The sequence below is a fragment of the Suncus etruscus genome, chromosome 4 (genome assembly GCF_024139225.1).
Source record: "Suncus etruscus isolate mSunEtr1 chromosome 4, mSunEtr1.pri.cur, whole genome shotgun sequence".
Classification (NCBI taxonomy): domain Eukaryota; kingdom Metazoa; phylum Chordata; class Mammalia; order Eulipotyphla; family Soricidae; genus Suncus; species Suncus etruscus.
In genome coordinates, this window is record NC_064851.1 from 2,113,445 (window position 1) to 2,140,401 (window position 26,957).

Consider the following 26,957-nt stretch of genomic DNA (forward strand, 5'->3'; position numbering starts at 1 on the left):
GCCACAACTGAACCCCACAGAGTCACGGGGAACCCCTGGGCACCCCACAAGATCCGAGGCTCCGTCCGCCTTAATCCAGAAACACTACGAATTCCAGACACAGATGCAACCAGACGGGGTGAAGGAGGTTTGGAGGCTCCAGGCCGAGACCTCCTGCGTGGGGAGGCTGCCAGGTGGTCCCCGCAGACCGGCCCCCCCAGCCCTGTGCCTCTGCCCCACACCCTGCCTGCCAGTATTAAGGGCCACAGCCCTGTCACTTGAAAGTGGCTCTCGCTGGGACTGGGGTGCCTGACACCCCTACCCGGGCAACTTTGTCCACAGACTCAAACATGCAGGGGTGGGGGCGTCCGTCCCCTCCCTGCACCCACCGAAGCCTTTGCTTTTCTCAGCTGCAGCTCCAAGAAAAGTGTCTCAGTCTTCTTTCTTTGCTGCCAGTGTAGACATGAAGCCAAAAACAAACTTGCCTTTTTCTGTGACGTTGGGATTCGAGAGGGCCTGGACTGAGGGAGTCCAGAGGGGCCCCGGGGAACACCTCCCTGTTTTGTGCCAACAGTGGCCTCTGCGGCCAGCCAAGAGACTCATTTTTACTTTGTTTTTGAGCCACACCCAACAGGGCTCAGGGCTGACTCCTGGCTCTGTGCTCAGGGCTCATTCCTGGAGGTGCTTGGGGGAACCTTATGGGATGCCGGGGATCGAACCTGGGTTGGCCGTGTGCAAGGCCAACACACTCCCCGCTATGCTATTGCTCTGGCCTGTCACAACCACCAGCATCTCCAAATCCCAGGGACTTAGCACAACAGGGTCAGTGCCCGGCCCACACCTGGCCCACCTCGGCGTGTCTCCAGGTGCCGAATCACATGGAACACACATTTGTGGCGGGTCCTGCTTCCTCCTACACAAACAGGTCAGAGGGCGGAGGCCCTGCTCTCTCTCTCTCTCTCTCTCTCTCTCTCTCTCTCTCTCTCTCTCTCTCTCTCTCTCTCTCTCTCTCTCACACACACACACACACACACACACACACACACACACACACACACACACACACACGTCAGAGGGAGGAGGCGGGCCAGCCGGGATAAACTGTGCTGCACATACAGATCTATTTTTCATACACCTGACCCGGGGCTGAAGGAGATTTTTTTTTTATTCTTTTACTGGGGAGCAGAAAGCGTCTGAGTCCTCGGGTCCGTTTTTCTGTCAGTCTGTCTTTCCTTCTCTGACAGACTCAGTTCCTTTTTGCTTTTTCTCTGTTCATGTTGCGGAGGTTCCATGGGGGTGAGCCCAGGAGGGGCAGCCACTCCCCCAGAGAGACTCCGTTTCCCCTTTTCCGTTTGTTTCTTCCTCGGTTCCTCCTCGGCCGGTCCCCGGTTCCGGCAGAGACGGGCTGGCCGGCGGCTAGTGAGGTAGAGAAAGTGTCTGTCTTTGCTGTAGTTTGACCCGATTAAACTCATGGATGGTTTCAGGCGGGTGCCTCATGTCCTGCCTTCAGTGGGGCGGCTGGGCAGAGGGAGGTGGCTGGGGACCGTGTGTGTGTGTGTGTGTGTGTGTGTGTGTGTGTGTGTGTGTGTGTGTGTGTGTGTGTGTGTGTGTGAGAGAGAGAGAGAGGGAGAGAGAGAGAGAGAGAGAGAGAGAGAGAGAGAGAGAGAGAGAGAGAGAGAGAGAGAGAGGCGCAGAGACAGAGATACATAGAGAGAGAAACAGAGCTGGGAGGTGGCCCTGTGACACACCTGCCCCGATCCCAGAGCACCCCAGGGCACCCCGGAGCTGAGTCCCAACTCCAGACACTGGACCATCAGCTGTGTCCGAAGTGGGGTGTACATCCTCATTGGGAGGGGCCTCCACTGGCCCTGGGGCTGCAGATCTGGTGCCCCGAGGGGGCTCTTTCAGTCCCTTGAATGCCCTGAGCCCTGTGATCCACCACTGCCTGGCTCCCACTAGCCCCAGGGTAGTCTCTCCCCTTCCCATGGCCGTCCCCCTGCTCTGTGTCTGCCCCTCCCCAACCTCCAGGCTCCACTGTGGAATCTGGGACACCCCTTCGGGAACGGCTCCTGCGAAGACTCCACCTGGGGAACCAACGCCTCCTGGTGGCCCCCAGGGGCATCTCAGCTCACAGTCCTGAGTGGGCTCAGAATTCAAATCTTTTTCCTTTTTTTTTTTTTTTTTTTTAATTTTTAGTGCCACACTCGGAGGTGCTCAGTGCTCAGAGGGGACCATCGGGATGCTTTGTGCAAGGCAAGCATCCTCCCTGCTGTACTACCTGTCATTCTGGCCCCTTCATTTTGCATTTATTTATTTGTTTGTTTCTGGGTTTGGGGTCACACCCAGCGGTGCTCAGGGGTTCCTCCTGGCTCTGTGCTCAGGAATCACTCGTGGCAGGTTCAGGGGACCATGTGGGATGCTGGGATCGAACCTAGATTGACCCGCATGCAAGGCAAACGCCCTCCCTGCTGTGCTGTTGCTCCAACCCTTCGTTTTCCTTTATTTATTTATTTATTTATTTATTTATTTATTTTGGTTTTTGGGCCACACCTGGTGACGCTCAAGGGTTACTCCTGGCTATGCGCTCAGAAATCGCTCCTGGCTTGGGAGGACCCTATGGGACGCCGGGAGATTGAACCGCGGTTCGTTCTAGGCTAGCGCGGTGGGCAAAGCAGGAGCCTTACACCTTGCACCACTGCTCTGGCTCCTCATTTTCCTTTTAAATAAAATCTTTCTGCCTTTAATGTTGTTGTTACTCCTGGCTCTGCACTCAGAAATGGCTACTGGCAGGCTCGGGGGACCATATGGGATGCCGGGATTCGAACCATCTGTCCTGGCTGTGTGCAAGGCAAACACTATCGTGCTATCCCTCCGGCCCTGAGTTTTAACTTGTGTTCTTGTTCAGTATTGGTTTGTTTTGGGTTCATTTGGGGGTGCAGTTTAAGGTCACATCTAATGGTGCTCCTGACTGCTACCTCTGTGCTCAGGAGTGGCCCCTGGTAGTGCTCTGAAGACCCTACACGGTGCTGGGGATATGGACTGCGGTCAACACGTGCAAAGCAAGTGCCTTAACCCTATTCTAGCTCTCAGGCCCCAATTCTGGATTTTGGGCCACATGATCATCCACGGTGGGACTTGGTGGGGGACCAGATCCGGGGTCTGCTGAGAGCAAAGCAAACATCTTCACCCCTCACTATCCTCAGGCCCAGTTTGCTTCAGCTTTCCCAGAATAGCCAGCCCTGTTACTCTCCCCTGCTGGAATCAGCTCAGCCTAGCACGAAGCAGGCTTCTGAGAAACAAGGGTCCTGGCCTGTTACACAGGACCTACTTAGCTGAGTTGTGTGCCTGCCTAGCTTGGGACGAGAGAAACAAGCCCAGCTTGACTGAGAACTCCGTTTCCAAGCATGAGGGTGTGTGAAATGCTCACCTCCAAAGTGAGGTGCCCCCAATCCTGGCTCCCTCAAAGCTACCAGCCTGGCCCTTTATTTATTTTATTTTTTAATTGAGACTACCGTGAATTACAAATATTTCATAGTTACATTTCAGGCATTTAGTGACAGTGAATTAGGGCCATTCCCACCACCCGTGTGGACCTCCCTCCGCCACTGTTCTGTAACAGGTCCATTTTGTGTTTAGCTTGTAGTTTGGGTCTCTGATTTTCTTTTCTTTTCTTTTTCTTTTCTTTTTTTTTTTTTTTTTTTTTTTTTTTGGATTTTTGGGCCACACCCGATTGATGCTCAGGGCTTACTCCTGGCTAAGCACTCAGAAATTGCCCCTGGCTTGGGGGGACCATATGGGAAGCCGGGGGATCGAACCTCAGTCCTTTCTTGGCTAGCGCTTGCAAGGCAGACACCTTACCTGTAGCGCCACCTCACGGGCCCCTCTCTGATTTTCTTGTTGACTTTGACTCCGGTATTTAGATCTGACCTTTTTTTTTTTTTTTTTTTACTCCCACTTAATGCTCCTGAGACCACTTGGTCCTTGGATCCCATCCACTTTATTTTTTTTTTTCCTTTTTCCTCAATTTGTAGGAAGACATAGAAATATGAGGCAGGGGGCCAGAGTGGTAGCACAGCTGTAGGGCGTTTGCCTTGCTTGTGGCTGACCCAGGACGGATGCAAGTTCAATCCCCGGCATCCCATAGGGTCCTCTAGCTTGCCAGGAGTGATTTCTGAGCACAGACCCAGGAGTAACCCTTGAGCACTGCTGGGTGTGGTCCAAAAACAAAAACAAACAACAAAAAAGAGGCAGAACAAAATGATTCATGTTTTAAGGTTCTATGAAAAAGGCAGAACCCCCTATCTAGGAGATATAAATAAATTAAAACAAAAACAAAAAAGCTAGTACTTTTCTGACCAGCCCCACTTCCAACTTTGAAGCTTTGGACACAATTCAGTATTGCATTGTAGTTGTCAGCAGCAAGTTCTAGGCAATGGGCCTGCTCTCGGGGCCCTCGGAACCATGGGCATCTCTGCCAGGGCGAACGATTTATCGGCACATCGGGTCCTGCCAGTGGAGACCCCAGGGTCCTCATCTTCAAGCTGAAACGTGGCCCTGTGCGCGTCCCACACAGTGGCATGGAGGTGGGACTCTGGGACGTGGGAGTGACAAGGAAACGAGGCGCCGATTGCGGGGCAGGGGACCGGCTAGGTGTCCTGCCAGAGGAGCGATTCCAGCCACACCACCTCTGGAGCTCCAAAGTGGGAAATGTTTATTGTTATTATGGCAGCACTGTCATCTTTCTACATGATGCAGGAGCTTGGATGGAGACTCGTCGTCCTCGAAGGGAGTCACCGCTGTCCCTTTTGGTCCCGTCCACCCCCACCCTGGCAATCAAGTGAGAGGTCAGTTAGGGCCAATTCTGAATTATTTTATTTAGTTTGGATTTTGGGCCACACATGGCAGTGTTCAGGGGTTACTCCTGGCTCTGAGCTCCAAAATCGCTCCTGGCAGGCTCAGGGGACCATGTGGGATGTCAGGGATCAAACCTGGGTCTGCAGTGTGCAAAGAAACTGGTTGGCTATCACTCTGGCCTGAGTGGGAGGCCAGTTTGGCTAGGGCTGGAGGGTATTTGCCTTGCATGCAGCCAACCCAGGACAGACCTGGGTTCGATCCCCATCCCACATAGTCCCCCGAGTCTGCTTGGAGTGATTTCGGAGCGCAGAGCCAACAGTAATTCCTGAGGCCGGAGCGGTGGTGCAAGCGGTAAGGCGTCTGCCTCGTGCACGCTAGGCTGGGACAGACCTTGGTTCTATCCCTGATGTCCCATATGGTCCCCCAAGCCAGGAGCAATTTCTGAGCACAGAGCCAGGATTAACCACTGAGTGTCACTGGGTGTGGCCCAAAAAACAGATGGGGGGGGGCAAGTGATAGTACTGCCTTGCCTGTGGCTGACCTGGGTTCAATTCCTTGCACCCCATATGGTTCGACAGAAGGTTCCAGAAAATGTTGCTCAGATCCATGGGATAGAAACACCCCAACTTGGGGATGATCTGTACTTGGCAGGTGTCCCAGCTCGAGGGGCAGGGCAGGTGAATGAACAGCATCCCCAGAGGCAGCTGGGGCAATGTCTCTTCTGAGGGCACAAAGGCCCCAAAGGAGTCGGGAGGGGCTGGAGGGAACCAAACCTCATTTATCTCTTTTGGAGAGTGGGGCGCTGAGGAGGGAGGCTCAGGGACCCTCCAGGCTATACTCAGCCAACCAAGGCCGCTGTTCTGCCTAGACCTCATGTTGCCGGAGTCCTTCCAACTCCCAAGGGGGGATGTTCAGGGGTCTCCAGGGCTGCACCAAAAGACGCTGGGGGGTCTGATGCCCAGATCCAGCATCATGTGTAGCCCTCGAAGCTGAACCTTCACTTGCAGCCTCCCAGACCATGCCTGAGATGAGGGATGCCTGTTCTCAGACCTCCACTTACCACCTACTGCCCAGGGGTGCGTCTCAGCCAGGGCCTGGGGGTTTGCACAAAGCACCAGTGCCCAGAGAGCTGAGGACACGTCTCCTCTGGCCCCAGGTCATTGCACTGGCTGCCACCATCAGGGGACACCTTGAGCACAGAATCTGGAGTTGCCCCTGAGCATAGCAGGATTCAAATGGTCCAGGTGCCTCCAAACCTCAAAACAAAAGGCCAAGAGCTGGGACTCCTCAAGACATGGGTGCAGATCTGTGGCTCCCCCAAATCCCCATTCTACTTGTAGAAGTGGTTCCTATGTACCCCAGCAATGGGGCAAAGTAGGGGGGGGTCAGAGAAGTGACCCCACTCGACAGTGTAGTTGAAGCCCCTCAACCTATGGCAGCACCCCATCTCACCCCAACACTGGGAAGGCTGAGCTTGGCCTACAAGGGCAAATCTGGGCTTATGGGGATTTGGGGACCTCTCTGTAGTCTCCTCCTTGGCCAGGAGCCTGGTTGGGCCACGGAGCAGGGTATGAGGCAGCCCCAGAGCAGCAAACAGGCCCTGCAGGCTGGTGCAGGCTGGTCAGGCCACAACCCTCCCAGCCTGGGTACTCCTCCTCCAAGTTGGAATCTCGGGTTCAGTGGGGCTTGGGGGTGCAGCAAGGCTCAGAACAGGTACCACACGTGGGGAAGGGAAGGTCATTTATTGAAGAGTCCGCATGAGTCTCCCGGCCACCAGCGGCAGCGGGGGGCGTGGGGGACGTGGCGGCGGGGCCACGGTGGGCTCGGGGTGGCCAGCGGAGTGCCCGTCTTGGGCGAAGCCTCCAGGGACAGGCATCCCTGAGGCCTCCCCGCTTGCCCTGGGGTCGCTGAAGATCTTCTCGTAGTATTCAATCAGCAGCTCCACAAAGAGGCTCAGGGGCACCAGGTCTCCAGGCGAGGACAAGCCCTGCGACGGCCATAAGATGTCCCGTCCAAAGGCGCAGGCCAAGCTGGAGCTGCTGCTCTTGTTGAACAAACTTTCCCGGGACACCTGGGGTGGTGACAGACCGTGACTAGACACTCGGCCAGGGGACAGTCACCCGCCCAGTTCTGGACCACCCTGACCTTTGCCAGATCTATTTCCCAAAACGTTTTTGTTGGCTTGTTTTTTTGGATGGTGCTCAGGGATACTCCTGGCTCTGCACTCAGAAATTGTTCCTGACAGGCTCAGGGGTCCATATGGGATGGTGGTAATCGAACCCGGGTCCTCCCGGGTCAGTTGTGTGCAAGGCAAACACCCTACTGCTACGCTATCTCTCCAGTCCCTTCTCCAAAACTTTTGAGAGGAAGAGCTTGGCCTGGATGCCCTAACAGTGCCTGGGCATTTGTTTATTTTGGGGAGATGCTGCACCTGGCCATGCTCAAGGGCTACTTCTGGCTCTGCGCTCAGGAATCACTCCTGGCAGTGCTCTTTGGACCCTATGGGATGCCAGGGATCGAACCTGGGTTGGTAGTGTACCAGCCCCAGTAGCTGTCTTCACTAGAGTTCTGAGTTTCGATACTTTGGTGAGAGCAAGCCCCAAGTATGGGCTCATCACTCCCATTTCCCAGAGGGAAACAGAGGCCCAAGTTCCCCTGAGCAGCCAAGGATGGGGGCCTCGACGGCTGGTGTCCCCGACAGCAGGGACGGATGGACTGGATGTAGCAGGACCTCTGAGGCACTGAGGCAGGGATGAAACAGAGCAAGGGGCAGAGAGACCCCCAGCCACCCCAGATCCGGCGACCATTGGAGAATCGCCCAGGCTCTGTGTTGTCAGGCTGCTGTCCCTGCCTCACGTACCCGGCCAGCATCTGCTGACCCCCTGGAGACCCCAGCAGCGGCAAAAACACCTGCCCCTTCACACCTGCACTCACTAGGCACCTTCAGGCCACTGAGCGTCTCGGAACCAACTCAGATCCACAGTCCTGGGACTTCTGGGCCTGGGTGGGACCTGGGCAGCCACACAGAACAGGCCCCCACTGGGGTCTGAGACTGGAAAAAGGGACTTTGCGGGGGTCAGTGAGGGTTTCGAGTGAGAACTTCCTGAATGATCTAGGGGCCCCCCTAAGTACTGGCCTGAATGTCCTTCTGAGAGAAAAGTGGGCGATTTGCACACCAGCAAGAGCTCATGGGCTGAGACAGGCTCTCTCTGCACAGCAGGAGGCCAGGGTTCCGTCCCCGGAGCATACCCTGAGCACTGCCGGCTCAGGCCCCCAAACCTTAAGAAATGAAAAATTTGAAAGTACTCTATCCTGGAGCAATGGCACAGCGGGGGAGGGTGCCTGCCTTGTGCAGGGCCAACCAGGTTCGATCCTTGGCACTCAACAGGATCTCCCGAACCTGCCAGGAGTGGATCCTGAGGGCAGAGCCACAAGGAAGCCCTGAGCACCGCAGGGTGTGACCCCAAAACCACCACCATCACCATCATGGACTCTTCTCGTTAAAATAAAAAAAGGAAAATCTATAGTGGGGGGGAGGGATTGAAATATAAAAAGGTCAAAGGCTGGGGAGGACAGGGGACACTTGGGGACCCTGAAACTTGAGGAGGCAGGAGCATCCCTCAGGGGCTGGGCGGGAGCATGGCCCAAGAACACCAGGGGCCAATTGGAGCCAGAATTCACTTCCCACGGGGAAATCCCCAAAGGGAGCATAGTTCCCCCATGAAATCATGTGCTCCGTCTGCCCCACCCTTCATGGGAGCCCCTGATCAGGGCAGCCCCAGGATGTTCCAATGTTGGATGTGCCTGCTGTGTGGGCCCCGAGTCTGGCCTGGGGATGAACAGGGTGGGGGGGCAGAAGGACATGCCAGCAGCAGGGTGGCTCTCAGCACTTATTGCCCCCCCCCCAGGGTCTAATAAAGCCCCAGAGCCAGGAAATGTCCCAAGGCCAAGAAGTGTGATTCTGGGGATAGGAAATGTGATTCCAGAGACAGGAAATGTGGCTTTAGGGATAGGAAGTGTAATTCTGGCAGCAGGAAATGTGATCCCAGGGCCAGGAAATCAGATCCTGTGGCCAGGAAGAGTGGACCTGGGACAAGGAATTATGAACGTAGGACCAGGAAGTGTGATCCTGTGGCCAGCAAGCGCCAGGCCCAGCGGCTACTCACCGCATGCAGGAAGCCCATGAGGTAGCTGAGGACGGCGGAGCTGTGTCCCGGGAGGCTCTGCACAATCTGGCGACAGCGCGTCACCCGCAGGCTGTTCTCCACCCCTGCGGGGACAGCACGGCCCCTCCTGAGTCCTGCCGGGGTCTGGGGGCGCAGGCGGGGGAGAAACGCACGGTCCCGCACCCACCAGTGAGGCCAAGAATCTGCTCGCAGGCCTCAGGGGGCAGCAGCGGCTCAGGCAGCTCTCGGAGGAAGGTCTTGAGGACCACGGCAGCCACGTGCACGTCCTCGTAGGCAGCAAAGTCCACTGGCTTCCCTGCTCGGACAGGGGGAGTCGGGGTATCACCCACGTGACCCCCACTGTCCGGCAGGCTCCACCCAGGCCAGCCTCGGGCCCCAGGTAGGAGGAGCGTCGTGGGGTGATGCTCCCACGCCTGGAAACAGGGTTCCCCCACCATAGATGCCAGTGGATGCTGTCACTGCAGGAGCTTCACGCAATCCCACAGCCTGTGACACACATAGTCAGGTAAGGGACAGCCCAGGAAGAGATCAGGGACACTCAAGAAGATGGGGCCGAAGGGAGCTCGGCCATGGGGCACCAGCCAGGGTGTGTGGCTCTGGGTTCGGTTCCCCTTATGGGGAGGAAAGAAAACCAAACACAGCAATGATGATGATAAGGGGCAGTTGGGGAGGTGGCCTTGCTCAGGCCAGACTTGGCAAAGGATCCCTGAGAGCAGAGCCAGGAGTAAGTCCTGAGCACTGAAAACAGAGCAGAGTGAAAGGGACCGGGATAGAGGGAATAACAGGGAGGACATCTGTCTTGTAATCAGCTAGCCCGGGTTTGATCCCTGGCACCTCGTAGGGTCCCCCTGAGCACTACCAGGAGTGATTCCTGAGCACAGAGCCAGGAGTCAGCCCTGAGCACTGCCAGGTGTGCCAACCCAAATAAAGCAAATTAAAAAAATAGAAGGGCCAAAGCGATGGCACAGCAGGGAGGGCATTTGCCTTGCATATGGCTGACCCGGTTTTGATCACCGGCATCCCATTGAATCCCCTGAACCTGCCAGGAATGATTTCTGAGCACAGAGCCAGGAATAACTCCTGAGCACTGTTGGGTGTGGCCCCCATACAAAAATAATAAAACAAAATAGAGTGAGAACAATGCACTTAAATACCCACACAGAAGTTAGCAAAGTATTGCATTGTTGGCACCTTTAACCAGGCATACATGGCCTGTAACAGACCCTACCTGGGGCCCAATGCTGTTTGGGGTCACACCCAACACCCCACATCCAGGGGCCCCACTCACCCTGGTTGTAGAGTCGCTGGATCTCAACCACCGTCTGGGCATTGGCCGGTCTCCGGAATAGGCCCTCACTGCGGAGCCCTGCGGGAAGGGAGAGACCTCTGGGCACTCGTGGCTGTACCAAGTGCTTCTGGAATGTTCTGGGGCTCCTGACTGGGACTCTGTTTCTCTGTGCTCCAGCCTGGTTTCCTCACCCGCTTCCTTCCTCTCTTTCCCCCCAAATACTCTCCCCTAGACTCAGTACCACCTGCTCTCCCATTGTTGTGACCCCAGAAAGGGACTCACAGACCAGCCTGCCCAGCCCTGCCTCCTGCCTGCTATGACTATGAAGAAAGTGCTCAGCCTCTTCCATCCTTATGTACAAAGTCAAGACACAGCTGCTGGCTCCCAGGGCCCAGCAGCCAGGGGACCCCGCACAAGTCCCTGGTGTCCTGATGGTTAGCTGACCTGGGAGGGATACTAGCCACTAGTTGCAAAGGGATTGTGATTCCAAATGAATTCAGGGTTGACTCCTGGCCCAAGGTCCCACCACAGAACCAGGAACCAAACCCAGGCAGTTGGAGCCAGTTCCCCACCCTGGCCCTTGGGCCTCTGCACGCCCCTCCTCACACCCCCAGGGCTGGGCCGGCTCTCCCTCACCTTTCTCTCTCAGGTACGTAACTGTGGACCTCAGCACCAGAGGGATAACCTCACCTGGGTTTTTGTCTCTGAGACTGAGGAGAGAAGAGACAGCAAAGATTTATTTTTCATTTTCTTTTTTTTTGTTTGTTTGTTTGTTTGGTTTTTGGGTCACACCCGGCAGCGCTCAGGGGTTACTTCTGCCTCTATGCTCAGAAATCGCCCCTGGCAGACACAGGGGACCATATGGGATGCCAGGATTCATGAAAGGCCTTACCTCCATACTATCTCTCCAGCCCCTATTTCTCTCTTTTTTTTTTTTTTTGGATTTTGGGCCACACCAGGCAGTGCTCAGGGGTTACTCCTGGCTATCTGCTCAGAAATAGCTCCTGGCAGGCACGGGGGACCACATGGGACACCGGGATTCGAACCAACCACCTTAGGTCCTGGATCGGCTGTTTGCCGCTGTGCTATCTCTCTGGGCCCTATTTTTCATTTTCTTTTTTTTTTTTTTTTTTTTTTTTTGGTTTTTGGGCCACACCCGTTTGACGCTCAGGGGTTACTCCTGGCTATGTGCTCAGAAATCGCCCCTGGCTTGGGGGGACCATATGGGACGCCGGGGGATCGAACCGCGGTCCTTCCTTGGCTAGCGCTTGCAAGGCAGACACCTTACCTCCAGCGCCACCTACCCGGCCCCTATTTTTCATTTTCTAACTTTTTTTTTTTTTGCCACACCGGTGGTGCTCAGGGGTTCAGAAATCTGTACTCAGAAATCACTCCTGGGGGCTGGAGAGATAGCATGGAGGTAAGGTGTTTGTCTTCCATGCAGAAGGATGGTGGTTCTAATCCCGGCATCCCATACGGTTCCCCAGCCTGTCAGGAGCGATTTCTGAGCACAGAGCCAGGAGTAACCCCTGAGTGCGGCCGGGTGTGACCCAAAAACAAAAACAAAACAAAACAAAAAGAAGAAATCGCTCCTGGCAAGTTTGGGGGACACTACAGGATGAACCTGAGACTGTCCCACGTAGGCTGCATGCAAGGCAAATGCCGTGCTGCTCTCTGGGCCGAGGCAGCCAAGGTTTAAAGGAGAGGGAGCAGCCCAGGAGAGACAGAGAAGCTGGCTCGCCCCAGAAAAGTGCTCCAGCTGCACAGGATATGACATGTGTGATTCGGGCAGGGTTTTAAGGGATATGTAGGAGTCTGTGAGACAAAAGAAGGAAGAAGGCAGGGTGGGGGGATGCGGCTCTCGTGCTGTGCAGGTTTTAGGCACCTTGGTCCCAGCACGGCAAACCCTGCCTCTGCTCGCTGGCATCTGCTCGCCTCAAGTTCCACCAGGCCTGAGCACTCCTAGGAGGGCTCAGAGATTAAAAATAAAACCCAGGCAAGAGAGTATTGGGGGTACAGGAGACACACAGGGGAAGTTGGGCTGAATTCCTGAATAAACTTTGCCCCCAAAACAAGGTTGAAAGGTCAGAGTGAGAGCACTGTGGGGAGGGCGTTTGCCTTGCCCACAGTTGACCTGGGTTACCAGGAGTGATTCCTGAGCACAGAGCCAGGAGTAAGCCCTGATCCACCAGGTAGGGCCCCAAAACAAAAATAAAATAGAAATAGGAGGCGAGAGCGGTAGCACAATGGTGGGGCATTTGCCTTGCACACGGCTGATTTGAGAGGGACCAGGATTCGATTCCCGGCATCCCATAAGGTCCACCGAGCCTGTCAGGGGCAACTTCTGAATGCAGAGCCAGGAGTAATCCGAGCACTGCTGGGTCAAAGCCAAAACAAACAAATAAAAAACCAGAAATAAGGAATCACGCAGGGGACCAGATCCATTTACAGCCCAGTGTCTTGCAGAGCCCGTGTCTACACCCCAGCCCCATCCCCACGGCCCCCCACTCACTACTGCAGGCTGACTCCGAACTGCTGGGTGGGCAGGGGTGGCCGCGGGGGCGGCGTCCTCTCAAGAGGGGGCTGCCGGCCCTGGAGCAGGGTTTGGATCCTCTCATCATAACTGCGGACATGGCGGGACCAGCTCTCATGAGGGCAGCTCCCGGACCCCTGCCCCCAACCCACACACCCCCATCATGAGGCAGGAAAGGCGGTGAGTGAAGGGTTCAGGGCTCTCCCCAATGTCCAGACCACCCTGGCCTCTCCCTCCAGGAGTCACCTCCTTTGGAAGCCCTCCCTGACAGTCCTCACTAGTGCCTTTCCCTCTGGACTCAGCATCTGCCCTGGCCGTCCTCACCACCTGCTCCCTGTGCCAGCGCCCCGAGCTGGCCACGATAGCAGGGCTGGGGGTGGGACTCAAGTCTGGGGCCACTCACCGCCGGACTTCAGGCGGTACCAGCAGCTGATCGTCAGGGAGGTGAACCCACAGCTCCTCCAGGGACCTACAGTACACCACCTTCCGCCCGAACTTGTGGCTGCCAGGAAGCAAAGTTGACAGGGTTGGCACCTGGACGAACCCACTGGGGACCAGGTGATGGGCACCATGTCCTGTCCCTTAAACTGAGCTGCACTCCAGCTGCCCAGAACTGCCAGGAGAGCCCCAGGACCCCTTGGTCATGCCGGGAGACCCCCCAAAAAGAAACCCCCCCAAGAGGGGCCAGAGAGATAGCACAGCAGTAGGGCATTTGCCTTACATGTGACCGACCCAAGACGAACTCGGGTTCAATCCGCAGCATCCCATACAGCCTGCCAGGAGCAATTTCTAAGCACAGAGCCAGGAGTAACCCCTGAGCACTGCCAAATGTGGCCCAAAAACCAAAAATAAAGAACCCCCCAAGAAAGAAAGCCCCCATATCTGTCCCACTCACACACCAGAACCCCCATGACCTGTGACCCTAAGGGGCCTCCTTCACTGTGAACTGAAGCCCTGGACACACTCTGGACCCCCAATGGGCAAGAGGGGGTGCCTGGGGCCTCCCACACCTGACAAGGGGCCGGAAGACACCCCAGAGGACGGAGAGGAAGCTGCTGGGGTGCACAACGTAGAGCTTCTTCAGGCTCTTCCGGGGCCTGCAGGGGCAGGGGGACGCCGGTCAGATGTGGGACAGGGCAAATCGCGAGTTGGGGCACATTTGCCCCGAGTGCCTCCCAAGCTCAGGTCAAAAGCTGTGGCCCAGACCAGACTTGAGGTGTGCGGGGCTTAAGGACCCACCCTGGGAGGGCCAAGCCCCGACTGCTGAGCACTGTTTGGGAGCCCACACTGACCGGCGGCCCAGCTCCCCGTAGGCGTCCTGCAGCCAGCGTAGGGCCGGCCTGTTGATGCGCCGCAGCCCATGGTGAAAATAGACTAGCACATACTCGGGCTCCTGCAGCTGCTCCACGATGAGCTTCAGGTACCTGGGATAAATGGGGGCCCCACTGTGCTCACGGAACCTACAGGACTGGAGGGGCTGGGTCCACCATTCCCAAAGCCCCCCCGGAACCCATGGCTGGTGCTGGGCCTTTCGGGTCACATAGCCTGAGTCCCCACATCCCATAGTGCTGTGCCCCTTCCCCAGCTATGAGGACCCCCCTGCTATCCCTTGGGGCACCCATGCTTCTATAGGCGTCTCATCACTGACGGCCCAGCCACAGGGGCCAGGCAGGAAATGACCCAGCCGAACTTTCTGCCCCACGGCCACCTGAGCTGGAGCTGGTGGCCAGGAGGACACAGCTGGGCACCATGGCCACGTGCTTGGCAAATCCAGGGGAGTGGACCCGGCACTGGGGGGGGTGTGGGGGTGCTAGGGAAGGGCACGGCTGGGGAGGGATGTTGTGATCAGGGACACAAGCAGAGGTGTGCGAGCTGAGCCTCACTCCAGCAGGCGCCCGTGGTCAATCTGGTGGCAGGGGGGCAGGCGGCAGCAGCTGAAGGTGACCACACGCCGTCCCCAGCGGTCGTGCCCTGCGGGGGCAGAGCAAGTGAGCTGCACCGGAGGTCTGCACTGCCAAATGTGGCCCCTACCTCACCCCCTTCGCCCTGTCAAGGGACCACACGCTGCCTGGGGTGTCTCGAGCACCCACAGGCCCCCACGGGAAGGACACGTGCTGTGAATTACGTGGGCTCAGTTTGCACACAGGGACCCAGCTCCCAGCCCCAGCTGAGGGTCTCCTGCATGGCCAGGAGCTCTGAGCCAGGACATGCCTGAGCCCCATCACATGACTCAACTAAGGGACACACGTCACAGATCATCCACATAACAGGCAAGAGTAGGGCTCATTCCACAAGAGCCCCTTGGTGAAGGATGGGCCTAAAGCTGGGTCCCACCTGCCACCTGTAGGATGTCGTGTCTGGCCACGTCGGAGAATGGGTGGTCGGTGCTCAGCGCTGAGGGTCTCCGCTCCGTGCCCGGCACGGCTGCCGCTGCCTCCTCGTCTTTCCACGGCTCTAGGGCAGACCGGCAGAGGTAGGGGCAGGAGGGTCCTGGGCAGGTGTTGGACGGTCCCTGAGTCGCCCCTTTCCCCCCCCAGGGTGAAGGGGAAGAGGTAATAGTGCAAAGCCTGTGGCGGTGCCCATCAGTACCTTCGCCAAGCGGCTCTTCCAGCTCTGGCTTCCACATCCTGGAGGTGGGGGCACCCCGATGCCACTCTTTTGGGGTCCAAACAATTCCTTCTTGATTCCCTGTGGAAGAAGCACAGACATGGGAATATGGGGGCTACGTTTCCCAAGAGGCAGTCACTGCGTCCACCATGTTCTGATGCCATCTGCCCAGAGGCATCACCTCTTTGGACTGGGTGGCACAGGGCGGAGTCAGTTTCACACCCCACCCACTCCCCCAGGAACCCAGGAGTGCCAGCAGGATCAGGTTCTGACTCAGGGCAGAGGCCAGAACGAAGATTCCTGTGTCTGCACCTGAGGCCCAGTGCCACCTCTAAACCCAGCTCTTCCTGATGGGGGGCACTCAGACAATGGGGGCAGGATTGGGGCACCCTGCACTGGGGACTTTCGATCTACCACACTGAGTCAGAAGCCCCCTCCTGCCTGAAGTGAAAGTGAGAGAGAAACTCAACCGTCTACCCTGGACGCAGCCCAAGACAACTCACTCAGTCTGCAGGGAGATATGAGCTGGCCTGGGCTCTGGGGGACCCAGGGCTGCTGCTGCAGCTGCCAAGCAGCCTGGCCTGAGGGGTGCCAGTGAGAAAGGTCACCCTAGTGCTCCCAGTCTCCTCCCCCAGGGCTCCAGGGCTGGAGAGAGAAGCGAGTTACAAGTCAGACAGCACTATCGTTTTTTTTTGTTTTGGTTTTTGGGCCACACCCTGCGGTGCTCAGGGGTTACTCCTGGCTGTCCGCTCAGAAATAGCTCCTGGCAGGCACGGGGGACCCTATGGGACACCGGGATTCGAACCAACCACCTTAGGTCATGGATTGGCTGCTTGCAAGGCAACACCGATGTGCTATCTCTCTGGGCCCCAAGTCTTTATTTTTATTTGCCTGTGAAATTTTTTGCTTTGGGAGCAGCTGACGTGGGCTTGATCCTATAGGGACAGTACTCTTTCCCTGAGCATCATTGTGCTGTGTGTGTGTGAGCATACTACACCCACCCTCCATCTCCCCAGGCCTGCAGATTCGGGGGCTGGCTTAGGAGTGTGTGTGGGTCTTCTTCCACAGACCCCCCCTTTCACAGAGACCTGCCCCAAAGGCACCCTAGCTACTGCTCAGGAAGTGCAGAGAGCCAGTGAGAATGAACCAGAGATGGCCATCCCTCCCACCCCTGTGTGTCCCCAGCCGTGCTGTGGGGTGAACCCCAGCCCCGAGAACCCCCACCCTGAGCACTCTTGGAGTTGTAAGCAGCGGGGGTGGGACGCGGTTGGGAGGGGGAGTGGGCACCCGAGCTTTCTGACCCCCCCAACGCTTCTATTTATAACTCCAGGCCCAGAGGTTTGTTGCTATAAAAATACACAATTAGAGTCCCTGGCAATTACCCTAATGCGTGGCTACAAATTAACACCTACTTACCTTGGGCAAATTAGTACAAGATTTCATTCCAGGGGTGCTGGGGTGGGGGGGTGGCTGTGGGAGAGAGATGAGATGAACAGAGGAGCGAGTAAGAGAGAACAAGAGAGCTGAGCCCAGGCACCAGAGCCTGCATGGCCAGCTCTGCTCAGAAATCGGGGTGTTTTGATGTGGATCTGGGGGTCTGGGGGTCCTGGCTATTGCTCCTGTGCATACAAGGGGAGGGACTTGCCTGGAAATGTCCCTATGCTAGAGGTGCCAGTTGGAGTTGGGGTGAAACTTAAGAGCTTTTGCTTATTGGGGCCGGAGCGAGGGCACAGTGGGGTGTTTGCCTTGCTCTCTGCCGATCCAGAATGAACCCGGGTTCGATCCTCAGAATCCTGTATGGTCCCCTGGGCCTGCCAGGAGCAGTTTAGCTTAGAGCCAAGAGAAAGCCAAGAGAAAGCTCTAGGGGCCGGAGAGATAGCATGGAGGTAAGGTGTTTGCCTTTCATGCAGAAGGTCATCGATTCGAATCCCGGTGTCCCTGTGCCTGCCAGGAGCAATTTCTGAGCATGGAGCCAGGAATAACCCCTGAGCACTGCCGGGTGTGACCCAAAAACCACAAAAATAAAAAAAGAGAAAGCCCTGAATGCCCCCAGGTGTAGCTCCAAATTCCAAAACACAAAAACATAATCAAATCAAGGAGAACATTTGCCTTGCAGAACTGGGTCCTGTGCCCAGAAATAACTGGAAAACCAGGAAGGAAGAGAAGCGTGAGCTGATGGGGTTTGGGGGTGATCGGGTAGAGTTAGAGGAAGTGGGAAGCTCTGGGTAAACTGAGGCAATAGGAGGCGGTGCACTCCAAAACCCAGAAATGGGCCAGAGAGATAGCACAGCAGTAGGGCATTTGCCTCGCACACAGATGATCCAGGATGGACGGTGGTTCGATCCAGGATGGACGGTGGTTCGAATTCCAGCACCCCATATGGTTCCCCGAGCTTGCCAGGAGTGATTTCTGAGCACAGAGCCAGGAGTAACACTGAGTGTGACCCAAAACCAAAAAAAAAAAAAAAAAACCAAACACATACACACAAAAAACCCAGAAACATGGGCCCAGCTCTAGAAATGCAGGTGATTGGAGCCTGAGGACACGAGGGTGAGGCAGCAGGATCAGCTCCAACTGCCAGGAAGACCCCCTCAGTCCCCCAGCCCCTCTGCTGGAACAGGCCCAGCCCACAGCACTGGACTGGGGACAGGGCTGGCAGAGGCTGGACTCCAGACCCACCTCAAGGCTAAAGGCGACTCAGATGCCAACCAACGCGAGCACTTCACAGGGCCACCCTACTGGTGCTCCTGTAATCATAATGCCCGTGCAAGCCAGGTGGGGAAACCAAGGCACAGACCGGCTGGCAGCAGCAGGGGCAGAGGAGGAGGGTGTCGACTGTTCATCCTGACACCACCCTAGGGGGACCCCCTAAGGTCAGGACAGCTGCCAGCTCCTGAGGCCCTGCTGAGGAAAGAGGCGCCTCTCAGAGAGACTGGGAGGTGATCGGCCAGGTCTCACTTCTGGGGACCCAGCCTGGCCTCTGGAACGTTCCAGAAGCCTCCAGATAAAAGGCACTGGGAGGTCAGGAGAGGCTGGGAGGGCTGAGCACAGGCTTGGCATGCAGGAGGCCTGGGTTTGAGCCTGGACACTTCATGGCCACTTCATGGAGCACTGTCAGGTGAGCCCCCACCAAAACAAACCAAAACAAAAAACTCAAAAGTCTTGTGGCCAGTGACCGGTTTCGATCTCCAGCATCCCATAGGATCCCCTGAGCCGGCTAAGAGTGATTTCTGAGTGCAGAGCCCAGGGACAATCCCTGAGCGCTGCCGAATAAGACCCCCCAAACCCCAAAACCCCTCAAAAGTCTGTCCTGGGGCAGGAGCTCAGAGGCGCTGTTCTGGGACTGGGCTGAGGGGGCATCTTCAAGGGGAGAAGACCCAGGGGTGCCTCCAGTGGGCACTGCTGCCTGCTCTGTTCCCTAATCAGGGATCAGTGGGGGGCTTCAATAATGGGTCTAAAAAATAATTCGCCTCAGAGCTCTTGGGACCCTCACAGTGGAGAGAGAACGTGGGCAGGGCTGGAGCTAAAGCACAAGGGGTGAGGTGTTAGCATTGTTCTTGGCTGACCCGGGTTCAATTCCGGGCATCCCATAGAGTCCCCCGAGCACCACAAGGAGTCATTTCTGAGCTCTGAGCCTGAATGTCATTGGGCGTTGCCCCCAAACATCAAAACCAGACCACTAGCCAGGCTGACTCTGGGTGCACTGACCCTCCTGGGTCCCTGAATCAGAGGAGGCGGCAACTGAGCCCTGATTGCGTGGAGGGGGCAGAGCTGACTCCAAGCTGAGGTCTTTCTCTCCCCCACAGCCTCAGTTTCCCCGGAGTACAAGAGGGTTCAAACAGGGAAATAAATGCACGAGTCGAACCTCGCTAAGCCTATCCCTGGGGCCACTGGGCCGGGCAGACACCCTGGGCTCGTGTCCAGCGGAGTCAGTTTCCAGGGCCTGAAGCAGCCGCCAGGTCTCTTTGCAGCGGTGCTTCTCAAATAGTGGGGCGCGCAAAGACTGTCCTAACAAGCTAAGCCCCGTGTTTATGTCTCTGTTCGTCTCTGGAGCTGAGAGTCGCTGTGTCCTGCTTCCAACCTCGCTTCGAAAGGCTACGCATTGCAAAACGTGCTCATTGGAGCCATGAATCCAGACATCACCTCTGATTAAATAATCAGCTCAAATTATTTGACATATTTTTGTTTTGCAGGTTAAAGTTTTTTTTTAAATAAAGATACTATTTACAGTCGCGCAAAAATGTTTTCTTCTTTCTGGGGGCATGACAGAAAATAATAGAAAAGCACTGCTTTGCAGTGACCAAGCAGAGTCACAGTGACCGAAGGGCCCCACCTCTCCGTCCAGTCCTGTCCTCCCCACCCTCCCCTCAGCTTCCTGCTCAGTGGGGCCCCTCCTCCAGGAAGCCTTACTGATAGGCCGCAAGTCGCACGTCCCCCCATCCAGAAAGCCAATTTTGGGGTTTCTGATCACCAGCTGAGCTCAGCCGGGGTCCCAGAACCCTCTTGCCCCCCCCCCCAGATCCACCCCTGGCAGTGCCCTTGGGTGGTGCTCAAGACCAGGCCTGAATCTCAGTCAGTTGGAGTTTGAGGAGAGGTGAGGAGAGCCAGATCCCAGGCCCTGCGGCCCTGTGACACCACTAGCTAGGCACCATCTTGGGTCAGGGGCTTGAGCACCCCTGGGGGGCCAGCCCCTTCCCCCCACCCTGGCCAAAGAAAGGCTCACAGGGACACCCCCAGGCTGCCCTCTGGGGCCCGAGCCCCACGACAAGGCCTCCCAGGGCCGGGCAAGGCTCAGCAGAAATCACCTGCGTGTGCACCCCACTGAGTCCAGGGACTGAAATTTGGGGGGACCATTAATTTTGGGGGGTCAACCTCTGAGTTGAATGATCCCAATCAGCCTGTCTGGCATCGCTCACCTGATGCCCCCAGATCCGGGTTGGGGGTTCCTAGAAAGTGGGGACCAGGGAGGGGCGGCCCCAACAAGGCAGGGGAGAAAATGGGGGGCCAGGGAGGGAGCCTGCCAGGGGGGCCAGGAAATCGGGGGCCAGAGCACGAACGGGGTGCGGGGTGCAGGGAGAGAAGGGGTGCAGGGAGAGAAGGAAGGGCCCGGAGGGATCCCCCGGGGGGGGCGTAGCCCCCAAACTCGGCCTCCAAACTCCCGCCTTACCGCACCAGTCGCCCCAACGCCGCTCTCCTGGGCTCCGCCGCCCGCGCCGCGCACACCTGGGCCCGCCCTGCAGCTTGCTCTTGTAGCCCCGCCCAGGCCCCGCCCCTCTTGCTTCTGGAGGCTCTGATTGGACGATACCGAGCTGCGACTCCGCCCTGCGGAAGCTGAGGGGCGTGGTCAGGGAGTTGATTCGTCCGTGGCGGGCTGAGGGCGTGGCTATAAGAGTGACTCCGCCCAGCTCTCGGGAGGGCGTGTCCAGGGCGATGGTTCCGCGGTTTGCTGAGGGGCGTGGCCACGGAGGAGACCCCGCCCTGGCATTCTTAGGGGCGTGGCCAGAGCGCCGATTCGTCTCCGTGAAAGAGGAGAGGGGCGTGGCCACGGAGGAGACCTCCGCCCCTGCATTCCTAGGGGCGTGACCAGAGCGCCGATTCGTCTCCGTGAAAGAGGAGGGGCGTGGCCACGGAGGAGACCCCGCCCCGGGAATTCCGAGGGGCGTGGCCAGAGCGCCGATTCGTCTCCGTGAAAGAGGAGAGGGGCGTGGCCACGGAGGAGACTCCGCCCCGGCATTCATGGAGGCGTGACCAAAGCGCTGATTCGTCCCCATGAACGAGGGAGCGTGGCCACGGAGGAGACTCCGCCCCTGCTCTCGGCTGGACAACAGCTTCTCAGAGTGTGTCCGGGGGCCAGGAGGAGAGTATGGTGGGCAGGACAGTTTGCCTTTGCAGGGCTGTTCAGTTGATCGCTGAGTTCAGAACCCCGATTCCTTCCTGAGCCCCTCTCAGGAGTACCCGAAGCCTAAATAAATGAATAATAAATAAATAAATAAATAAATAAATAAATAAATAAATAAATAAATAAATAAATAAATAAAGCACTTGCTTCGTCCTCACTGCTGGCTCTGTGCTCAGAGCTCACCCCTGTAGCTGTGGGGTGGGGGCAGAGGGATCATTTGATTTGCAATGCAGGGGATGGAACCCGGGTGGACCCCAAGCATTGCATACCCCCTACTTACTGCCCTGCTGTCTGTCCTTCTGGTGGAGGCCCCCTGCCCCCTCAAGCATTTGGAATGCAGCCCTTCCTGTTTGCTGTTTGCTGAAGAAGTCAGTGAGTGCCTGGAGGCAGACAATACTGGATGATCTGGGTTTGTGCTCACCAGGGGCAAATAGGCCCAGCGCACACTCCAGTACACTCAAGCTAGGAGACTGGAAAAGACATTTTCCACTCAAGTGTTTCCCTTCAGGTTGGAGCCATAGTACAGTTGGTAGAGCTTTTGCCTTGCAGGCCGCTGACCCAAGTTCGAACCCCAGCACCCTCCAGGCCTGCGTAGAGCGATCTCTGTGTGCAGGGCCAGTAAACCCGGAGCCCTGCCAGGAGTGTGGCTCAAAAGAAGGAAACAAAAACTAAAACTAGATCTTTCCAAACATAGTGGGTCTTTCAAGGAAGGGGGGGGGGGCCTGGCAGAGTGAGGCACCCGGTCCTCCCCAGGTCTAACAAACCTGCCTTTTCTCAAAAACACTTCTAGTTGCTCTGGAACGGGGCTGGCTCCTTCCCTTTCAGCTGTAGGTCACTCTCATCTGCCCTCTTTCCCTTTTGTGGAATATCAATGGTATTTATTTATTGGTTTATTTATTTTGGTTTTTGGGTCACACCCTGCAGCGCTCAGGGGTTACTCCTGGCTCACACTAAGAAATCTCTCCTGGCAGGCTTGGGGGACCCTATGGGATGCCGAGATTCAAACCACCGTCCTTCTGCATGTAAGGCAAAGGCCCTACCTCCATGCTATCTCTCCAGCCCCATTTATTTATTTATTTATTTTTAATGAAGATACAGCTTTTCTCTGGTGAAAGGGACAAGACACAGAAACACTGACATTCTCTGGGCGCAAGAGGCTTCGGACTCGGGAATCAGGAAACGGGTCCAATCCAATCTTCGCCTGGCAATTTCCCGGCCCCTCAGTCCCCAGGGGGAATGTCTCAGGATCTGTGTCTGTGACAGACTTCTACAAACCCCACACCGGTTGCTTTTAGTAGAGAACAAGCCATAAAGCAGGAAGAGGGGCAGGGAAGGAGGCGAGTGACTCCCTCAGAATAAAAAAGCGGAAAGAAACTGCAGGGAAGGCCAGGCCTGCCCCCTTTATGGATCTTTCCAGAGCTCCCCCTTTATCCCAATCAATCGCTGCCCCCCCTCAAGTTATTCATTCCCTTTTGTTGCCAGACAAAAGGAACCGAATGCTTTGCCACCGAAAAGAATAAGAATGCAGAGGAAAAAGCATCGCATCAGAATGGCATTCTTCCATCTATTAAATGCTCTTAAATGTTGATGGGGTGTTTCTCCTCTCCCCTGCCTCCCACCTCACCCCCCTCCCCCAACAGCAGCAACTTCCACGTGAATAAACCCAAGGCCCGGCCAGCAGGAATTAAAGGTCCCTCCCCAGGATTGTAGTAGATAGATGCCTTTTGTTTTTTTTCCCCCGAGCCAGTGGCCCGTGAGCTTTCACTTTCTACCTTATTAAAACTGGAAAGTTGGGGCCAGAGAGGTTAGGGCGTTTGCATTGCACATTGTCGACCCAGGATGGACCCAGGTTCGATCCGACCCAGGATGGACCCAGGTTCGATCCCCGGCGTCCCAATATGGTCCCTCAAGCCTGCCAGGAGCAATTTCTGAGCGCAGAGCCAGGAGTAATCCTGAGAGCCGAAGAGTGTGATAAACAAACAAAACAAAACAAAATAAAACAAAAAACTAGAAAGGAGGACGAGATGGCAGGCTTGTTTGTTCCACTCTGAGACTGGTCAGAGTCCAAAATTGGTGAGGCCAAGGGAACTTTCCTCCTGTTGGTACAGATGGGACAAGTCACACACACACACACACACACACACACACACACACACACACACACACACACACGCGTGCCACTTTCCAGTTCCCAGTCTACTGCTTCTGCCCTGCTCTGGAATTATTTTTTTTTGACTTCTGGGTCACACTCGGTGGAGCTCTGGGTTTTCTCCTGGATCTGTGCTCAGGAATCACTTCTTGCAGGCTCTGGGGAGTCTGTGGAATGTCAGGAATCAAACCTGGATCAGCTGCATGCAAGGCCAGAACCTTCCCTGCTGTGCCATGGCTCCAGCCCCTTATCTGGAGCTTTTTTTTTTTTTTTTTTTTTTGGCTTTTGGGTCACACCCAGCAGCACTCAGGGGTTACTCCTGACTCTACGCTCAGAAATCGCCCCTAGCAGGCACAGGGGGCCACATGGGATGCCAGAATTTGAACCACTGTCCTTCTGCATGCAGGCAAACGCCCCACCTCCATGCTATCTCTCTGGCCCCTTATCTGGAGCTTTTGATCTGATGTATTGGGCAGTTGGTGCCAACAGACACCAGGACCTGTTTGGGCTTTGCCGTGGAAATGTCAAAAACCCTCCATGAAGCCTGGGTGACCCCAGAAGGCTGTATGACTTCAAAGGGCCCCATTCCACAGCTGCGTGCAACTAAATGGCTTGCCTGGGGCCCCCACCACCAACTAGAAAACTGCTCAGAACCGAGGCACTCAGGGTAAGGGCAACCAACCAAGCTGCGGTGCTTCCCCAAGTTGAGAAGCAACTTGTTCCTTCAGAGCCCAGGACTTGGGTCTTGCTTGGCCTGAAAAATGATGGTGCAGCAGGCGGAACCATAGAGAAAGGGGTACGTGGGGTTGGCCAACATCAGTGGAACAAAGAGAAAGATGTGAAGACACACGTGGGGCCAGAGAGATGGAGCAGGAGTTGGCAGGAGTTGGCGCTGTTTAGTCTGAGACTGACTCCTGGCACCACATGAGGCCCTGAGCACCTTGGAGCACAGATCTGAGGTGTGTCACAGGGTCTCACACTGGGCCACCCATACCCCAGCTCAGCACAATGCTGACAGCAGGGAACCCATCGTTCTGAGCATCCAAGTGTCTTTCCAATATTTCCTGCATTTATTTCTTTTTTTTTTTTTTTTTTTTTTTTGGTTTTTGGGCCACACCCGGTAATGCTCAGGGGTTACTCCTGGCTATGTGATCAGAAGTTGCTCCTGGCTTGGGGGACCATATGGGACACCGGGGGATCGAACTGCGGTCCGTCCAAGGCTAGCGCAGGCAAGGCAGGCACCTTACCTTTAGCGCCACCGCCCGGCCCCTGCATTTATTTCTTTTTTGTGGGCAATACGTGGTGGTTGTTCAGGGCTGACTTGTGGCTCTGTGCTCAGGGGACCACATGTAATGCCGGGGATGGTCGAGGCCACATGCAAAGCCAGTGCTCTCCGCCCAGCTGCTCTGTCCCATGTGGGTCCTGGCTGTTGCTGCTGCTGTGCTGTGAGCCCTGCCCTTGGCACCTTTGCTCAAGCAGTAGATCAGCAGCGACCCCGTCTAGGGCCCCGACATGGACAGGCTCCATGACCTGCACCTGCCAGGGTCTCTGACCACCTGCCAGGACAGAGAAATGTTCACCAGCACCAGGAACAAGAGTTGGCCCAGTCAGGAGTCCTCTAGTGACAAACGTCACCAGAGGTGTGACCCTCCCAGTCCTGGGAGGACCCCCGTGCTGGGCCGTCCCCATGGCACCTGCAGGGCTACTTTGCTGTCAGGCTTTTCTGTGGATTCTTGAAGCGGGGGCCGGGAGTGTCCCAGCTCCGCACCAGCCTCCTTTATACTTTGCTGTGATTATTTTGGTCAGGGGAATCACGTGGTCTACCTGCTGCCCTCTCTGGCCCCATCCCTTCCCTAAATCCTCCCCATTTTTTGGTTTGTGGACCACAACCAGAGGCACTTAGGGGTTACCCCTGGCTCTGTGCTCAGGATTCACTCCTGGCAGGCTTGAGGGTCTGACCATATGGGATGCCAGGGATTGAACCTGGGTCGGCCCCATGCAAGGCAAATGCCTTCTCTGCTGTACTCTCACTCCGGCACCACAATGTCATGTCTTTTGGAGAGGGCCCATCAGTCCAGCCGTTGCCTTGATCCCTGAAGCTGTCTCCCTGCTCTTTTCTTTTAAAGTCACTGGGGTCTCTCCCACTGTTCTCGGCAGAAACCCAGGAGTTGGGGATACAGAGCATCTGGAAGGTTCGCCTCCTGGCCCTGTCCCGCATTGCCAGGTATCCTGGCAGTGGGGACACCAGGGTTGGGAATTTGTTGAGCACTATACAGGGTTGGTTTGGGTACAGCACCGCCCTGGGGTCACATTCCTGGATGGGCCCAAGGTTGGCCTCCTGCAGTCCCGGACTCCCTTATCTCGGGGCAGTTGGTCCCACAGAGACCCAAGACTCCAGAAACACTCCAATCTCCAGCTCTTCTCCCTTGAGCCCACCTTTGGGGTTCAGCCTCACCTAGAACTTCAGCTCTCCATATTGAAGAGGGACTGGGCCCTGGTGTGGGGAGTAGGGTTGTTAAAGGCTAGAAGGGAATGTTAAAGTTTGGAACTAGGGGCCAGAGCAATAGCACAGCAGTAGGGCATTTACTTTGCACATGCTAACCCCAGCTCGGACCTGGGGCAGACTTTTGATCCCCGGCATCCTATATGGTCCCAAGCCAGCCAGGAGCAATTTCTGACCCAAAGCCCTAAAACCCACAATATTCCACTCTAGATTTTTTTTTGTTTGTTTTGTTTTTGTTTTTGGGTCACACCTAGCTGCGCTCAGGGGTTCCTCCTGGCTCTCTGCTCAGAAATCATTCCTGGAAGGCACTGGGGACCATATGGGATGCCGGGATTCAAACCACCGACCTTCTGCACGTAAGACAAATGCACTACATCCATTCTATCTCTCCGCCCCCCCCTTTATGCTTAGATATAAAAGGAAACAGCCTAGACAATAGCCAATCAACTTAAAGGTTAAAGGTGATGGTTTGAAACTTCTATGACCCTATAAAAGTATTTGGAAATGTTCCTAAGGAGTCGTTGCCTTAGGGGGACCCTCCACCATGCTGGTAAATAAACTTCCATGCCTTACTGCAGTGCTGTTTGTGCCCTTGGTGGTCTCTGTGGGATGGGTCTTGAATTTGGAGCTAACAGGGTAGTCGAACCCTGGCACCCTCTGACCCCGTGACCAGATGGCGGAGATGAGTTTCCAGCCAAGACTCACTTCCTACTCACTAAAGGCCCCTCCTGTTGGGTCCCTGTGAGCACAGAAGCCCGAGCACTGTATCAAGGACCCTGAGTAAGATTCCTGAGGCACCCCTCCCCTTTCCACCCTCCTGGGCCAAGTCCTGGGAACGGTTCACATTAGAGAAGTAAATAGTGCAAGAACCCCCAGGGAACCCTCCCAGGGGCAAAGACAGCGGTCCAAGCAGGCTCTTCACATGGGAGAAAAACTTTGAACCCCCTCATATATTTTC

At 56.1% G+C, this 26,957-nt stretch overlaps 1 protein-coding gene across 1 annotated transcript; it reads right to left on the minus strand.

The window, feature by feature from the left end:
* Positions 1 to 6,574: 6,574 nt before the first annotated feature.
* On the minus strand, positions 6,575 to 21,219 carry ARHGAP8 (Rho GTPase activating protein 8). Its single transcript, XM_049771516.1, has 13 exons — positions 20,616 to 21,219; positions 15,431 to 15,529; positions 15,176 to 15,295; positions 14,725 to 14,812; positions 14,134 to 14,265; positions 13,852 to 13,938; positions 13,245 to 13,343; positions 12,821 to 12,931; positions 10,945 to 11,018; positions 10,309 to 10,386; positions 9,187 to 9,315; positions 9,000 to 9,103; positions 6,575 to 6,904 (listed from the first exon to the last, which is right to left on the minus strand). The coding sequence occupies exons 1-13, from the start codon at positions 21,217 to 21,219 to the stop codon at positions 6,575 to 6,577; spliced, it is 2,055 nt and encodes a 684-aa protein (XP_049627473.1).
* Between the last annotated feature and the right edge of the window lie 5,738 nt (positions 21,220 to 26,957).